At 32.3% G+C, this 15926-nt stretch overlaps 1 protein-coding gene across 1 annotated transcript; it reads left to right on the top strand.

Moving 5' to 3' along the window:
- Positions 1 to 10253: 10253 nt before the first annotated feature.
- Positions 10254 to 10799, top strand: LOC141484741 (uncharacterized). The gene has a single exon (XM_074180070.1). It carries the CDS (start codon positions 10254 to 10256, stop codon positions 10797 to 10799), a length of 546 nt encoding a protein of 181 aa, XP_074036171.1.
- The last annotated feature ends 5127 nt before the right edge of the window (positions 10800 to 15926 follow it).

Raw genomic sequence — 15926 nt, 5'->3', positions numbered from 1 at the left:
GTCTGATCTCTTCGTATCCATGCTCCTTACAATTTTTCTCAATCATGATCTTATCATTGGGAATAATAATAATGTAGGCATCGTTGACAGGTTCTATTATGTCCTGGTCTAATTGAATTTGCATCGTCTGGCATTGATAATCGGTTTTACCAATTAGTAATTTCGGAAAACAATCTTCCTTTGAAATTTGGTTGCCAACATGGTATATGCAGGTATTTTCAATTCTCGTACAGGGTTCATCTTCATAATGATGGTAAGTCGAGTTGAGAATTATATAGGGTTTTGAAGGAACGATAGCTTAGTTGAGTATTGGAATTGGAAACAAATTGAAGTAATCATAAACATTCTCAAGAAGTATCGGAAAATGAATTGCAATTATAATAATTCCATTTTTATAATTAATTTCAATTTTTAGTCATTTGTTATACGACTGAATGTTTTTAAAGTTTGATAAACTGCCTTTGTATAGGTTTAACATTATTTTCAATTATTCTTCGATATCAGATAATGTTAATATCGTGCTATGAATGATGTTCAAGGTAGAACGGTAATCTTTCGTTGCTTGGCCTATTCTTCTTTCGAGTTCATGAATGAATAACAGAGACTCCGGGCCATAAACACCAGAATTTTCAACCGCTACTGGATGGAACAGATAGTTACCAAGATTTTAGTATTTTCTTCGTTTCAACTTTTCGCCAGACAATGCTGCGTTTCCAGCAGACTCCGAACTTTCGGCTAGATGGGAAGCCGCGACCGTGTCAACGCAAACGAAGTCCCATACCACAGGTTTTCCGAATTTCCATGGTATGAAAGATATACCATCTGATCGTTCAACATCATCTCGACTGGTACTTAAGGGTTCCAGACATCCGCTGACACCATAGCTAGTTTCAATATGTCGTTCACCTCGTGTACATCTCGTGATGTCGAGATGTACGCCCTGCACTTCTTCTGCAACTCGAACCATGTGTACCTTTCTCATCAACTTTACTTCCGCAAACACAAGTATGAGGCACACAAATAGAAAAACTCATCTTGAGTCCTACTGTTATTCTGAAAGATTCATCGTTTAATAGTGTTCCAAGAGATGCAACAGGTGAAGCATTCAGCCAAGCACCCAATTCTTTGATTATTGCTGCTTTCAGACGAACCATATTGTATGCATTTGTAGATTTCAGAAGTTTATCATTTATAATGTTCAGAAGAGGTCGGTCCCATGCACTTTGTATTTTTTTTATCTGTAGGAGGAGCAATATTAGTTGCGGCATGCCAAAGTGATTCACTTTCAGCATAAAAAACGTTTTCGATATGGATAAATATGGAAGGAAGGATGGAATCGATAAGATTAAAAACACAATTGACTGACGGCAGAAAAGCTAATAAAGGAGCCGAACGTAGCCCTAGTCCGCCAAGGTTTACAAGAAGCGTTACTTGGAGCCATGAACCATTATTGAAATAATTATTTGTAACAAATTCCATCGTGTTACGGAGTAAATTATCAAATCCGTTATGCTCTAACTGACTTGACCAAGTAGGGGAATATCTGAGGGCGTACATAAGTTTTGGAATCACCAAAGAATTTTTCAAAAGAAACAATGTAACGTGTTTAGGAAGATCATTCAATCTGTTGTTCAGTAATTTGAGCATTATGCATGTTATATACATATTAACCTTTCTCTGGAATCACTCTATCTGTTAAAAAACTCGCATCAAAATTCGTTGCGTAGTTTTGAAGGTCTAAGCATATGTAATAGGGACAGAAAGCGACTTTTTTCATTGTACGTAGGGATGTGAATTTTCATGGGCCCAATGTCAACACTATTTGTTTTCAATGTGGCCTCATCACTGATTATATTATTCTGGCGAAAATCCATTAGAGTATTTTTCTTGTCATGAAGGTAGAATTATGCTGTCAGTTTCTTTTTCTTATCGCTGAGTCCGAATTCGTATTAGCATTTCAACTTTCAAATGGTTTTGCTTTTGGTTTCTATCAGACAATGCTATTTTCCATATCTTAAATTTATTCGTTGGCATATTCTACAGGGTGTCCCTGGACTTCCTCTTTTCCTCTCGGGAATGTATAGATGGGGTCAAAATATCACCAGTACTTCATATAACTTTTTTTCCTAAAATCCTTCGTTACCAAGTAACGGGCCCTCGAAGTTACAAAATGAAAAATGTTTTTTTTTGATAACTTTTCAAGTGAATATTCAAAATCATCCAAATTTTGGTAATTGACTAAACAAATGAATTCCTTCGATGAGCTTTCATGTAGGAGTCAATTGTTTTGCTACAAAGTCAGGAACGGACTACCCCCGATGGTCCACACCCCAAAACTTTGAAATGACAGATATTTTTCAATATTTTTCAACAAATTGAGGTTACTTGGACAATTTTATGAATAAAAATACTCGTGTGGAAAGTCGATTGGAGCAACGAGTCTTGATAAAAATGTAGTTTCATTCGACGACATCAAACCCGCTCGTCCACCATTATTTGAAATGAATAATTATCAAAGCAGAAATAATAATGATAACGTTAATTTAACAACATTTATCCTGAGATGTCTACCATTATTCGAAAATATTAGTTTTTAAGGAAGATGGAAATGATAGGTAAAATGTTCATAACGAATTTTTATAATGCAAACACGTTTAACTAACGAAACTCAAAAGCCTCAAGAGCAAACAGAAATGAAAAATCCGCTACAGAAACTGCTCGATATGACCACCTTCTCTCTCTATACATTTTCTTAGTCTGCGAAGACACCCTCTCTGTACTTGAAATAGCATTCCAGGGTCGTTTCGTATGGCTTCACAATGTAATGTTATTCTATTCAACAATGCATCTCTTGTGTGAATAGGTGTAGCGTAAACAAGGCTTTTTAGATGCCCCCACAGAAAGAAATCCAATGGATTTAAATCCGGAGACCGCGATGGCCATGAATATGGCCCACCTCTACCAATCCATCTATTGTGGAAAATATGGTTCAGATGGTCACGCACAATCAAACTAAAATGAGGAGGAGCGCCATCGTGCATAAACCACATATCTCTTCGGGTTTGCAATGGAACATGTTCCAAAAGTCCATTCAAATCGTTCTGAATGAACTCCAAATAACGTTCTCCATTCAATCGGTCCTGTAGAACGAATGGTCCTATAAGATGGTTTCCTATGAGACCAGCCCAAACATTCACGTTGAATTTCCGTTGGTGTTTGGTTTGCAATATCCCATGGGGATTTTCTTCGGCCCATATATGGAGATTATGAGAGTTGATAACTCCATCTCTACTGAAACCTGCTTCATCAGTGAATAAAACTCGATTTATAAAAGTCATATCCTCTCTTTGCCTATCCATGAACCAATTGGCATATTCCAGTCGTGCTGGAAAATCTTGAGGTGTCATGGCATGTACCTTCTGGATGTGAAATGGGTGGAGCAGTTGTTCCCTAATTATTCTATGAATAGTGGACTTGGATGTATGGAACTGTTCTGATAGATTTCTGATGCTCATTGAAGGATCATCAGCGACGGCTTCCAAAATATTTTCCTCCAATACAACGATACGTACAGTCCTAGGAGCGCCCTCACCACCTCGTTTTGGCAAAACTGTACCTACAATAATATCGAAATAAAACAACGTGCTCAAATTAATTATCAATTATTACATACCTGTCTCCCTCAAGCTGCGATCGACACGCTCGAATGTTTCTCTTGGCGGTACCGTTCGATTGGGAAAATGCTCCGAGCATTTTCCCGACGAGCTTCTGCAGCATTACATAATGATCGTCCATAAAATACATGCATATCTGCATATTCATTGAATGTAAACTGTTCGGCCATATCAAAAAAATTCAAAATATCCTATAGAATATTGACAATACAATGATAGTCATATGACAACGCACCACTCAACAAAACAAAATCGCATTCCAGTTTCTCATTTTTTATCAAAACTTTCTAAAAGGTTTTTTTGTCAACATCTGTGAAAGAAATGGAACATAATTATTCCCTGGATATTTTTCACCTCAACAGTTTAGATGTGAAGAAGAATTTGAAACATTCGAATGTTGAGTTTCATAAGATTCAGATAACTGATCAACACGAAACGTGATTATTCCACACGTATTATGTACATACAAAATATGGAATGAATTCGATATTTCATAGTAGAGTGGCTTGTTAGTTTAAAAACACCACGAATCTACAGAACTTGATATTTCTTTCGAAAAAATATCTGCTATCACAATTGTGACTTAAACTTCCATATAGGTACTGTACTTTTTGTTTACGACTTCATTTTAGCATACTTTGTATTATTCCTGTTATAAATGTTGTTGAATTAACGTTATCATTATTATTTCTGCTTTGATAATTATTCATTTCAAATAATGGTGGACGAGCGGGTTTGATGTCGTCGAGTAGAACTACATTTTTATCAAGACTCGTTGCTCCGATCGACTTTCCATACGAGTACTTTTATTCATAAAATTGTCCAAGTAACCTCATTTTGTTGAAAAATATCGAAAAATATCTGTTATTTCAAAGTTTTGTGGTGTGGACCATAATGGGGTAGTCCGTTCCTGACTTTGTAGCAAAACAACTGACTCCTGCATGAAAGCTTATCGACGGAATTCATTTGTTTAGTCAATTACCAAAATTTGGATGTATTTGAATATTCACTTGAAAAGTTATCAAAGAAAAACATTTTTCATTTTGTAACTTCGAGGGCCCGTAACTTGGTTACGAAGACTTTTAGGAAAAAAAGTTATATGAAGTACTGGTGATATTTTGACCCCATCTATACATTCCCGAGAGGAAAAGAGGAAGTCCAGGGACACCCTGTATATACACTACACCGTGGTCTGTTGATAAATGCGGTTGATATTTCATAATCTATTTCTTCATCACTTCTTCAATTTGGTCCGACTTTTTTGGTCCGACTTATGAAAGCTGATGTATTACTCACACTGTGAAAAAACAGCATATTTCAACATTATCGGCTAATGAACTGAATACTCGTTCATTGATCAGTCGAAGTGAGCAAGGTTTGCTGAATGAAAGAAAAGAAACTGATAATTGAATGATTGTAAACAAATATCAGTTCATTCATTGCCAGGGTATATTTGATATAACCTCATTAAACTATTCCTAAAAGTCTGTGTTCTCAATACTCCTTCGAATTTAATGAAACTGCATACTTCTATCTTTCGATTCATTGTAAACTTTTGTGAGACTTGTGGAAAAATCAAAATTTCATCTGATGGCATCCTCACTAAGTATTACTGACATCAGTTAAACCAAAGTAGAATAACGTTGGCGGTCAGAGTGCTGATTGGTTTATCATAACCGATTGTAATTATATTCGTGATATGGGTGTATGTGAGATTTCACACTATTTTTCTAAATACATTTTTCAGTTTTTACAATCTCAATGAAAATGGACTGAATGTGGCATCGCCCGAAACGTCCTAGTCGAATGGTAGATGATGATAATAAAAATTGTATTCAATAAGGGCATTGAAGAAGCAATTTTTTTACCGAATAAAGTTCATTGAAGTTCTTGACAAAAGTTAAGTTTTTAACATAAGTGTGGAAAAAAGATCATTATGAATTTTAGAAAAAGTGAAATGAGACACGTACGTATGAATAATTTTCAACATTTCGACAAACTGTTTAAAAAAATGCTCCATTGATTTAGAAGTATATCCTGCTGATAAACGTGATTTTTCACGAGTAGAAGGACATTGACACTTTATTTGATATACATATCATCAAAATACGTTTCTGTGAGATCACAAAACGAATTTTCGAGCAAAATTTTGATGTATTATAATTCAGATATGCTAATAAATTGGAAAGCAAAATCTCAGTTCACACAAGTTTTGATTTTAGAGGGTTTACGTTCATGTGGGGACGTCATTGAGTCAACGAAAAAACCTATTCCAGATTCTATAAGAGTTCGTATAAAGTTTGTTCAAATTGTTTCCTAAAATAATTCATCCATATTATGATTACTGAAATGAGATTTTTTTTATGTCAAAATGTGTTATAATTCCACATTTTAGATCGGTTGAACATAAAAACATCTCTTGGTGTTCTTATTTTTTTTGCCATTGTTTCCCCAGGCTACAAAATGAATTGAATTATGAACATTTGCATCAGAATCTACATCAGAAAACTTCTGTACAACACTATCTCCTGAGTATACTTATCTGATTGTTGAGTGAGTACACTTTTATTATTATTACTGTTTCGCAAAATTTGTCTTCAGTTCTTTTCATCATATCAAAAATGTGTTCTGTGTTTCTAATCGGCCTTTCTGAAGATTTTTTCAATCAAAACTGATTTTCCTCATTTAGAATTACACAAATAATGACAATGATAAATGGAATTGGACCATTATAGAGTATAGTATACTTTTTCAATTAGAAAAGCAATTTTCCAGCATTTCATTTTATTTCAGTATTCAAATCGAATAACTTTCTTTCTCATACGTATTATTATTCTCGACCTAATTTCCTGCTTTGGGCTTTTGGGACTGATAGGCATACTATAATAATATTGACGAGTCACTTGTATTGTTTTCTTTTCAATTGCCATTCGTTGTAAAAACCTTACAACTTTATAGATTGATCAGCTGCTTTAACTACTACTTCAGTTTAACCGGTCCCACTGGTCTTCTTTTGCAGCTTTTGAAGTACTTGCAAACGTGTAATTTCCGAAGAACCAAATTTTCTGTTTTTTTTTATCAAACTCCCGAAGTTATTTCCTTATCAGAATATGTTTTTCCACATCAATTTCGATGAAAAATTTGGTAACACTACTGATACTAGCTTTTTTCAAGACGACTTATGGTAATCCTAAATCGTATGACACTGAACAGGTTTGTGTAGTGTACTGCTTTTGCTTTGCACTCAGAAGAATTATTAATGATATCACAACAAAGAATGTCGTCTGTTAACAATGTGAACATTCCTGAACTTGGTGGTAGAAATCATTGATCTGAGTAGGATCAAAATTAAATTTGGTGCTTGCTATATTCCTACAATGCATATCTATTATTTATTATGTTGTCAATGATCTAACAAAGTGCATTTTGTCAAAGAGATATGATTTATAACCAGTTGAGGATAGTTTTTCTGAAACTGTAGCCTTGAAAATTTCGGAACGGTGGTTTACATAATCAAATGTCTCACAAGAGTCACTATACTGAAACAGCTCAATATTCGACATTTCGTCAATTTCAATCAATTCTTCAATGATATTGTCAAGTATGGAAATGAAAAATAGCGAGCGTGTTTCTCTTCGTCACTAATTTCGCTAATAGAGATAACAACATATACTTCAAAGAAAGATGAGAATGTATCTTTATCATACGAATAATTTGAAAATTTTATAGCTATATAAGGAATTTTTTCAGAAATCCCCACAGAAATTTCATCCGAACTATTAGTTTCCAATCTAAGGATCCTGTTCAGGTGTAATATTTTCATTACTGTTTCCGAAAATATACTGTAGCAGTAATCATGTTCAAATTGCCTCGATAGTATTTTTTCATTAATGTAATTCAATGTGTATATCAAAGTAATTTTTCCGGAAGGCTTTTTATTTCAGTTTGTATCTGAAAGTAACTTTTATGCATGATCTTTACATCTTTGTGAAGAGTTTATTATCCACTGAACTGCTTTCTTTCTTCTTTCGGAAGTTTCCAAATAAAGAAGTAGAAAAGTACAAGTTTTTGTGTAAAGATGGAGAAGTAGAAACTCAAAACCCTTCCTTTCTTTGAATATACAGTCATTTTATCTCCAGATTCCAAAAATTTTTTCTATATAACTCAATTCCAACTAGCAATTTCTCATTTTATAATAGCTGCGAAAACGATTCGAAGAAACAAATTATAAAATTGTATTTCTTCCAGGAATGTTTTCAATGTGTTTATAAAACAGCTATAAGCAGGGAGTTACCACCGTTTTACAAAATATTTGTAAGGCCATTCACAAATACTACAAGACAGTTCCATAAACATCAAGGCAGTTACTATAAAAGTAGTTTTGTGAATATGCTTACAAAATAATTGGAAGGCAATTTTGTAATGCAGCCTAAGCCGATAACGATAAAATAAAAAAGTGTTCAAAACGTTTTCTTGAAGGCGCAATAAGTAATTTTGTTTCGGACACTAGGAAAGTGTAACAGATATGCCACCTACTGAAAACTAACAAATAGGGAGGTTGAAACAATTTTAATAATTTCACTTTTGTACTTATAAACCTGTTGAAGATATTGTTTGTGCTTCAAAGATTAATATTGTCACTTCGAATTAAATCTTAATGGCAAACAAATATATAACATATTATCAGCAAAATTTAAGCGCGCCACTCGTTTATTGACGTTTTTGGACAAAATTATTATATATATAAAAATTCACACTGACGACGTACTAATTTTCCAGTCGCAAACTTAACTCAGTTTGTTTTAAGGTAATTGACGATGTTTCATGACGAATTTCATTAGTTAAGACTTCCATTGTCTGATATTACATAAAATGATATGAAATCCCTGAATGAACTAATAAAAAAAGAAGAATTGAAAATGAATAGCTGTAAATAACAATTATATTAAGCACAAAAACCTGAAACGAAATGATAATGAAATAAAATACAAGTGAGAATAGAACAATAGAACAATTGAACCAAAAATCAAAAATAAAAAGTTAAGAGATTCCCAGCCAAGTTACTTCACGACGTTTCGATTGTTAGTATCCACAATAGTCTTCGTGTCATGACTGCTCCAATTCCTCTGAGAGATCACTATTTATGGGTCATTCGAGTACTTTCAGTTATCTCCACTTTCCGTTTTCAGCTTCACCGGTTTAATGGGACATGACCGTTTGGCGGGAGTTGACCATTTTTCGCTTGATTATGGGTTTCCATATGTTGCGTATCTCTACGCTAGCTTGGCTGAATAGATTGTTAGATAACAATTATGCAGCCTCTTTGAATTTCCTCCTGAACCAATGTTCCTCTCTGTGTATGATCTCAGCTTGGGACCACCCTATGTTATGTTGATGTATCCAAATATGCTCTGCTATACCTGATTTGCAGGTTTCCCCTCAGGAATCTAAGGGATCCTAGATATGCGATATTTCATATTTTCAACTCATCTAATGTCAGTATTCTGAATTGATATCATTTTGAAATGGCGTCATCCTATAAAATGGTTTGGTATCAATAGCAAACATTTTAAAGTATTCTAGCTACTATGTTACCCCTATTAAACTGTTAAGAAACACTTCAAGGAGTGATGGTATTACGGCAGAGTCGGACTACTTTCAAAACAATAGATTTCTACAAAAGTACTGGTATGAAAATAGGATTTCTCACGATAGTTTGGACAAATATTATGTTTTGGCTGACAAGCTTCTTCCATCGATTATAAAGGCTAAATTTCGAAGGTGTTTTGAGCTAGTGATTTGAGGGTATATATACGTGATGCTCCACTTAAGTCGACAGATTTTGATCCGTTTTCAGCAAGAAAAAAATTGGAGTACTAGGTTACGTGGGTCTCAGTCTGAACGAACCTCTATTGTTATTTTTTTATGTAGGTAATGGGATACTAATCAAATGAATTCGACAAATCAAACTTCATTACACGACCTATAAAATCAATGTCAGCTGGTTCTTCCTAAATGCTGCATTTTATTCTTGGCGACAGCAAGTATATATTCGCGGAATTAATTTGAATTTCATGAAAGTTATTTCATTGTTTGGGGATTATTATTGAAGTGACAATAATTTCATCAGAGCTACAGGAAGCAGTTATGAAATAAGTTCGAAATAGTTTCATAAAGATCATACAAACCTCGCAGAAAAGGAATAAAACTGTTACAATACAGATTACTTTTATATGAATATATGTTTATTAAGTTAGTTAGTTTATGTGATAATTTCTTGACTATTTATTAACTTTTTTAATTTTGTTTTATAAACGCTTGTAATGAGTGTTATTTATAGAGGTATAGAACTTTAAGTTGGCATTACTTTTCAAGATGGCGACCGATTTAACAGCTGTCAAGTGATTTATTCTTAGTTTGGTTTGGCAATTCATCATGAATAGACTCACGCCTGAACAACGTTTGCAAATAGTGCAATTTTATTTCGAAAATAATGGTTCTGTGCGGAAAACGTATCGCGCACTACGTCCATTTTATCGTCGACAAAATCGTCCATCAGAGCAGTTAATTCGATTAACCATGGAACGTTTTCGCACCACGTTTACTCTTATTGATAACTCGCATCCCCAGAGACGCCGTACGGTGCGTACAGAAGAAGCTCTTGCTGCTGTACAGCGTAGCATTGAGGAAGACCCGGAGGAGTCCATCCGCCATCGAGCACAGGAATTGGATCTGTGTCCATCCACTTTATGGAAGATTTTGCGGAAGAATCTTGGTTTGCGTGCTTACAAAATCCAACTTGTGCAAGAATTGAAGCCAAACGATCATCAAGTAAGGCGTAGATTCGTCGAATGGGCCCAAAACGAGATTACCGTTGTTCCCAATTTTCATAAGCAAATTTTGTTCAGCGATGAAGCGCACTTCTGGTTGAATGGCTACGTCAACAAACAAAACTGTCGCATTTGGAGTAAAGGTAATCCTCAAGTGTATATCAAAACACCGTTACATCCACAAAAACTGACTGTTTGGTGCGCTTTATGGGCTGGTGGAATCATTGGTCCGTACTTTTTCAAAAACGATGGTGGCCAGAACGTTACAGTCAATGGTGATCGGATAGAGCCATGATTACTAACTTTTTCATTCCTGAATTGAATAACCATGATGTCCAGGAGATGTGGTTTCAACAAGACGGTGCAACATGCCACACAGCTCGTGCCACAATAGATTTATTGAAAGACACGTTTGGTGACCGCCTAATTTCACGTTTTGGACCTGTGAATTGGCCTCCAAGATCTTGTGATTCAACACCGCTAGACTACTTTCTGTGGGGCTATGTAAAGTCATTGGTCTATGCGGATAAGCCACAAACGCTTGACCATTTGGAAGACAACATTCGCCGTGTTATTGCCGATATATGGCCACAAATGTTGGAAAAAGTCATCGAAAATTGAACGTCCAGATTGGACTACATCCGCGCCAGCCGTGGCAGTCATATGCCAGAAATCATATTTAAAATGTAATGCCACAAGATTATCTTTCGGATAAATAAAATTCATGTCAATCGAATAATCCATCGTTGTTTTATTGCAACTTAAAGTTCTATACCTCTATAAAAAAACGCGCATGACCAATTTATAAGACACTCTTATTGCCTACAGCTGTATTGTGTTCACGGCTCATCTAATATAATCAATTGGTATTTTGGAAGTAATTTTAAAACACCTACAAAATTGAAACTGTTACAGAGTTATATACTTAATTAGAACACAATTTTGCTGTAATGTTGATTCAGATTAATTGAAATTTTGGAAACTGTGTCGATTGAATGCTACATTTCACTTACAGATATTGAACTGTTGATTTGGATAATACTGACTGAAAGCCAGCATATCTGACGAGTATTGTTGAATATACGGAAAAGTAGATAACCATAAATAAATTAAAATTATCTTTATATTATCGCCTTTCCCGGTTCAAGGTTCTAGTATTTATTTTGTAGCCATATGTATGGAAGCACGATATGCAGCAAACTTAGAATTTTCATGAGATGTAATTTTTCATAAAGATCATTTTATACTGCTCAATAGAATCAAATCCAAATATTTTTCACTAGAATTCATTTTCATTCAGTTATATTTTGTTATATTTCTATTCAATAATTTTTTTTCTGAAGACTCGAATATATTTGTATACCTTAGATATCATAACATTATATACTGAATCTGCCAGGAGATCTGAAGTGATTTTGTATTTTTTCAGAAAATGAACGGAAGTGTAACCACCACCAACGTTAGTATGCGGTATAGTCCAATCAACAAGTTCAAAAACATGAAAAATAGAGATAAAGGTCCTAAAAATATGAGCGATAGCTCATTCGATTCGGAATCACCTCTAGAAAAATGTTTTTGGAGGATTTTGGTGCAGGTAAAAAATTGCAATTGTTGTTAACAAAATGAGATTTAAAAAAATGGTATTCAGTATTTCGGTAATAACTCAAAAAATATTGATATTTAAGCAATTTTGGAAAAGCTCTCTATCTCCATTATTCATAATTTTAATTTGGCGTTGAAAATATGGTTGCGCGCGGCATGCGCGCGCTGCCGCTGAAGAGAGTTTATCAAAAGAAATAATTTTTTTATAACATAAAATGTCATTTTAAAAATTTGAAAAAAATCAAGTATTTTCTTAACACTTGAATGAATCGAGTCCCGTAGAAAAAAAGTTTCATCACCATTTTTCAAAAAGTTATTCAATTGTTAACTAACAAATTTTTTCCCAATCTCCGTTGGCATAAATAATGGGATAAAGGGTATAAATAATTGGCCTATAAATTTGCTTTACTTTGCCAAGCTTTCGCTTCTAGTGGGAAGCTTCTTCAGAGCTTATAATTTATTGAGTTGTGGGTTTTTTTGCCAAAGAATACAATTACAAATCATACTTACAGTAAAAATGAGTAAAAAAAATTATTAATTGAAAATATAAATCGACAAAAAAAGTTAAACATTAATGGAGTTTTTTGGTTTGACAAATGTCATACCTTCATATAAATGTCATTTTTCAATGGGCATGATGATTTGACAATCTTTGACTCTAAAGGGAAAGTTGATTGATACAATTTTCATTATTATCAATATGAGTTTTGGTATAGTTCCAGCAAGTTACTGTATATACTGCTGAGATTATCAATGTCAGTTCTCTCATTCATACAATTAGAAGACTCATTAATTTCAACCATTTCAAGAAAAAGGTGTTTGGAAATATTTTTTTCTGTACGTAAAATTATTTAAAAATTACGTAAAAAACTCATATCCTATGTTAATAACTGCCATTCTTTAATGTGAAAACAGACATAGCTGAATTTAAATAAAAAAAAAATTATCAACAATTTTTAGATATTTCATTTTGCAATAGTTATAAAAAATCATAATTAACAAATCAATACATTTTTATGAACTTTTATCAGAGGATCCTGAGGAGTATATATATCGAAAGGGCTCCACGAAGTTTAGAATTTATAGGCCAATTATTTATACCTTTTATCCCATTATCATATATATATATATATATATATATATATATATATATATATATATATATACATATATATATATATATATATATATATATATATATATATATATATATATATATATATATATATATATATATATATATATATATATATAATTATAAAGCGTTGGGTAGTCTTGACTGACTAGTTAAGGAGAAATACGGAATGATGTTGGGGATGCAGTCAAAATTGCTGGGCTGTTGTTCAAAGAATACTCTTTGTTATATGGTCGAGCTTTCGAGAATGTTTATTCCCTTTATCAAGACATCTACAATAAATTGATAACATTGAAGCAAAATTGTAAAACAATAGATAAAAAAGTACTTACTAACTTGAGGTTATAGTAAAAAGTCGAACGTTTCGCTGAGAAACACAAACTTAGTACTTTTCATTATGTAGAAAAGTGTCACACATCAAATTTTTATGGTTTAAAGAAACATTTAAGAAGTAACATTTAAAGGATTTGAAATTTTAAATTTTATTTTAACGGCTATGCATGGCACTTACTAGTGGCGTGGTAGCAACTAGAAAGAAAGGAAACAGGAAATATTTGCAAATTGATAATTGACATTATGACATTTGAAGTTTAAAATTTGAAAATTGACAGTATAAACCAAAACAGGATTACCAAAAGACACACCAATAGCAATGTTGACACTAGCAGTTTCAAAAAGTATCTGAATATGGATACAGTGCTGCCAAGTACTCATAAAAGAAGTGAATAACAAGACTCAGCACTGCTTTCAAACTCACACACTATCTGTTACTTTGGGAACCTGGAGGAATCAGTTTCAATTTCAAGATGTAATTATAAATATTAATGAGGTTGTTAATCTCAGTCTTCTTGTTCATGTTATTTGTATTCCTTTTGATGAAGAACATTTCTTTAAACAGCCGTTTGTGTAAGTTACTTTCAGTACACAATACTCTAACTTCGGTGTAATTCATTGTGTGTTTTGTGTTGATGACATGTTCAACCAATGCACAGGTAGCTTTATTCATATTACAATCACTTTTATGTGACGTTATACGTCCTGATAAAATTCTATATGTTTGACCAACATATGTCTTATCACATGTATGACAAGGAATTTCATATACTACATTAGACTTTTCTGAAGTTTTCAAAGGAGTTTTAATTTTGGAAAACAGACTATTCGTAGTGGTGACAATGTATTGAGCAAATTAGGTTTGTGTTTCTCAGCGAAACGTTCGACTTTTTACTATAACCTCAAGTTAGTAAGTACTTTTTTATCTATTGTTTTACAATTTTGCTTCAATGTTATCAATTTATTGTAGATGTCTTGATAAAGGGAATAAACATTCTCGGAAGTATATATATATATATATATATATATATATATATATATATATATATATATATATATATATATATATATATATATATATATATATATATATACTTCATTCGATCCACATTCATTAATTCGTTAATTATGATTTTTTATAAATATTGGAAAATTGAATATCTAAAAATTGTTGATGAAATTTTTTTTTCAATTGATATCTAGCTATGTCTGTTTTCACATTGAAGAATGTTATTACCATAGGATATGAGTTTTTTACGTAATTTATTTATTGAATTGTTTTGAACAGATAGAGAAATTCAATATTTTTGAAAAATTTGTTTTTGCTATTTTGCTGTCTAGAGATAATTATGATTTAAAACAAATTTTTTCCTAATTTTGATTTTTAATTGTGTGAAATCGATTTTTTTATATTTCGATTGTTTAAATAATTAGTCAAGAAATAATCTCGCTTTTAAAAATCCCAATTCACATTGTTGAATGGTTCGGAAAAGAAATTTTCATTTAGTATTCAATTGTGTATTAGTTTAACAATTTGTTGCAAACAAATATTGACCAACGTTATATGTTTTTTCTGGAGCAGAAAAAAGTTATAAAAACAGCTATATATAAAAAAGTGCCATGATTTTTTTTTTTTATTATAATACTTTCTAATATCTATTATAATGAATAAAAAAAATTATGGCACTTCTTTACATATAGCTGTTTTTATAATTTTTTCTGCTTCAGAAAAAAAATCTAACGTTGGTCAATATTTGTTTATAACAAATTGTTAAACTAATAAACAATCGAATAATAAATAAAAAAAGTTTTTTTGTCCAACTATTTGAAAGTGTAAATTATGAAAATTATGTGTCAACTAATCATTTGAACAATTGAAATATAAAAAAATCGATTTTAAACAATTGAAAATTGAAATTGAGAAATTTTTATTTCTTTTAGATTCTGATTATCTCTAGACAACAAAATGGCAAAAAAAATTCTTCAAAAATATTGAATTTCTCTATTTATTTAAAACAATTTAATAAACAAATTACGTAAAAAACTCATATCCTATGTTGATAACTGCCATTCTTTAATGTGAAAACAGACATAGCTAAATATAAATAAAAAAAATTATCAACAACTTTTAGATATTTCATTTTGCAATAGTCATAACAAATCGTAATTAACAAATTAATAAATTTTTATGAACTTTTATCAGTGGATATATATATCGAAAGGGCTCCACGAAGTTTACAATTTATAGGTCAATTATTTATACCTTTTATCCCATTATCTATGCCAACGGAAATTGGGAAAAAATTTGTTAGTTAACAGTTGAATAACTTTTTGGAAAATGATGATAAAACT

Source organism: Leptinotarsa decemlineata, unplaced genomic scaffold (assembly GCF_025532065.1).
Source record: "Leptinotarsa decemlineata unplaced genomic scaffold, Ldec_3_MD MMD2_P_RNA_scaffold_2, whole genome shotgun sequence".
Classification (NCBI taxonomy): domain Eukaryota; kingdom Metazoa; phylum Arthropoda; class Insecta; order Coleoptera; family Chrysomelidae; genus Leptinotarsa; species Leptinotarsa decemlineata.
Note: the sequence above shows the minus strand (reverse complement) of the source record. Positions and strands in the feature narration are given on the sequence as shown.

Bases quoted from the DNA above. Each gene is read 5' to 3' on its own strand.
- LOC141484741 (XM_074180070.1), top strand. From the start codon at position 10,254: ATGGAACGTTTTCGCACCACGTTTACTCTTATTGATAACTCGCATCCC.